This window comes from Symsagittifera roscoffensis, chromosome 7 (assembly GCF_963678635.1).
Source record: "Symsagittifera roscoffensis chromosome 7, txSymRosc1.1, whole genome shotgun sequence".
NCBI lineage: Eukaryota > Metazoa > Xenacoelomorpha > Acoela > Convolutidae > Symsagittifera > Symsagittifera roscoffensis.
This window is the reverse complement of record NC_087068.1, coordinates 33,326,949-33,329,964: the sequence shown is the minus strand read 5'-3', so window position 1 is coordinate 33,329,964 and position 3,016 is coordinate 33,326,949. Positions and strand designations below refer to the sequence as shown.

Genomic DNA, 3,016 nt, shown 5'->3' with positions numbered 1-3,016 from the left:
GCGCAAGATTTGAACGGTTTTGAGCGGTTTATCTAAAAAACACTCAAAAACCGCTCAAGATTTGAGCGGCTTGAGCGGTTCATTTTAGACAATTGCGCTCAAAATCTTGCTTCAGAATGAGCGGTTTTTGAACGGTTTATCTAAAAAAAACCACGCAAGATTTGAACGGTTTTGGCGGTTTTCTCAAATAAACCGTTCAAAAACTACTCAAACCGCTCATTTTAAAGCAAGATTTTGAACGCAATCGTCTAAAAAAACCGCTCAAACCGCTCAAATTTTGCTTCAAATTAGGTGAAAAATCTCGTTTTGGGTAACTACTTTTCTCTATCATATTAATTACATTCCAAAAAAGTGGTTTTCAAAGTTTGAACGAATTGCTAAATGTGACTAGCAATCTTCATAAAGCTGGCAAAAATATACAGAAAAAATTATATCAAAAGAACTGGGATTTAGAGAGTTTTAGTGGCTGTTTTTCTTCTATGTTGTGTGTTGCTCGCGGTCTATTGGTTTCGTCGAATACTGGAACAGGAAAGACAACAGTCAGAGTAGATTAGAACAGAGCTGCCTATCTGTGAAAGCAGAATCAAGCAGTCCAATTTACAGGAGAAAGGCGTTGACGAAGAGGAGGAGCAGGAGCAGGAGAGGGAGGAGGAGGATGAGGAGGAGGAGTAGGACAGATGTGGAGGAGTTTTGTGCGGTCTGAGCGATGCATGTACAGTTGCTGGCTGGACCAGGACATTGCTCGCGGTGATAGGAGTGGGGGATATTTGAATAATACAATTATTTGCCGACTAGAAATTGCACTTTCTGATCTGACACTTGACCAATTGGCTGTGTAGATGAAACCAGTTGACGCACATCTGAGCGGAGGACAGGTAATGGGCAGCGTAGTACTTGTGGCAGTCGCAGCGAGTGTTGTCCACGGCATTGTTATTGAACAGGTAATGACTGACAGGATTGATTTTGATTTTAGTGTTCAAAATACCAACATAGGCATCTTCAAATACAAAAATCTCCGTTCGCCACGCTTCCTCCACAAACTGCATTGCAACGTCACGTGATAGAACATACCCAGGTCCCCCCAGAGCGTAAGGCGGGTAGGTATCCGGTGGATACTGGTCTTTGTCGATGATCCACTTCTTGAACTTGTCCGGCATTCCCTTTTCGAACTTGCGCATCACTTTGCCCTGCTTCGAGATCTGGCCCATGTAGAGCCGTTCACTGGGTGCAAAATGCGAGATATAATAAGTCAGTCCAAATACGTTGACCATGGCGTCGTCGTCTATCTTCTGGATGTAGTCCACACTCCCACAGTTCTCCAGAGCCCAGTTTAACCCATTGATCGTTTTGGGAGTGGCGTTGCGGTAGTTGTCAATGAGCTGGAACACGACAATGTCCTCGTAAATATCAGCCTCAGCCTCTATGTTTGAGTACAGCAGGTCTCCGTCGTCATCTGCCGGCAAGCCCAGCACAAACACTCGCGATATCTCAACTCCTGAAACAGCAGCAGCTTAGGTCACAACATTAGACAAACAAGGTTGCCAAAAACCAAAAAAAAAAACAAGTGGATTGAGAAGTTTCCTGTTTTCGGTAGCCATAATTGAAAAAGGATCATTTTCTTAGCTAACATCAAAAACAATAAATCATCACTTTTATTTGTCAGTTTCATTCGACCAATAAATCACCGCTGGGATCTTGTTGGAAACAAAATTTTAAAAATAAATTCTCACCATTGTGGAATTTTAACTTTCCCCATGTGTTTCTGATAGCAGATCTCAGGGCAAAATGTGCGGGTGCTGATATGATGACAAACATGAGATGGATGTGGTTTGAGCTACGGCGATGGCCGCTAGAGGGCGAGCAGATGTGCGAGAGAGGTTCTCTCTCAACTGTCAATTTGGTGGCAGCTGACCTCACTCTGCCTGTCACCTCGTCTGTTTTGTTGAAGCCCTGCAGCAACTCCGTCGTCGGCTCCCACCCACTCCTCGCCTTCGTCAGCTTCAGCTCACCTGCCCCCCAATCGGATGAGGCGCCCGAATGATTTGTTCTCTGCTCTGCTAATTCAACTGCAGCCACAGTCTCAGCCGCAGCTGCTGATACTGTCTTCCAGAAGTGGGAGAAATTAGCACTGCAGTTGGGTATTGATATGGAGTTGAGGGGGTATGGCTTGAAAGATTCCTTGGGGGTGCTGTGGAACGGGTTTGTTCTGAGGGGGATGTTGGCACATTTAGCGTATATTCCAAGTGTTACTTCGTTCACACCAGGGTCTCTAATTTTGTAGGGCAGAGACAGAATATGTTGCATTGTCTAAACATGCAACATAAAACTACTACTCGATAATATTCATGCTACGTCCAGCTAAAAGTTAGATGTATTAACACATGTACTTTACTTCTATAAAAAAGGTGGTAATATCTAATAAGTTGTCAAACTGTTGTTCAAATGCGTTAGGTACAAGGACGTTTTGAGGATCGGACGCCTTCCCCCTTCGCCACAGGAAGAATCCTATCTTTGGTACTAATTTACGAGACTGGTTCTTGGACAAAATACGCTTAATTTTTTCCAGACGTGCCCTTGGCTCTAATAAACTAATTTTGAGAAGGGAGCCGCCAAAAGAAAACTCAATTTTTGGTTCTAAGACTTCAAAAAACCAAAAAAAAAGTTTTTTCTAGACAATTGCAGAGAGCGCTGAAAGTTTAACAAAAAAGGATTTTTCAGAAAATCAATTAGCTCAGTTGAAACAACCGAGATCCGCCTCTGGTTAATCAAAATACGTTGTGTATCTGAACCGTATCATAATCGTCAGCATCATCATCAACATGTCTTCTCCATACACTTTTCCTGGTACTCAAAACATGAGTTTTTCCGAAAAGCCACATTTCCTCAAACTAGAATTCAAAAATCTCTGTGATTTTGGAAAATCGCAAACATTTATCTGCAAATACTTTGTCCGCAAATTAGTCGAAGCCAGTAGTTCCCAATTCTAGTTTTAAAATACTTAGGTTTTCCTCTTGGA

At 42.7% G+C, this 3,016-nt stretch overlaps 1 protein-coding gene across 1 annotated transcript; it reads right to left on the bottom strand.

Moving 5' to 3' along the window:
- Positions 1–355: 355 nt before the first annotated feature.
- LOC134851245 (beta-1,3-galactosyltransferase 1-like) lies at positions 356–2,304 on the bottom strand. Its single transcript, XM_063867244.1, has 2 exons — positions 1,731–2,304; positions 356–1,495 (listed from the first exon to the last, which is right to left on the bottom strand). Exons 1-2 carry the CDS (start codon positions 2,302–2,304, stop codon positions 792–794), a joined length of 1,278 nt encoding a protein of 425 aa, XP_063723314.1. The 3' UTR covers positions 356–791.
- Between the last annotated feature and the right edge of the window lie 712 nt (positions 2,305–3,016).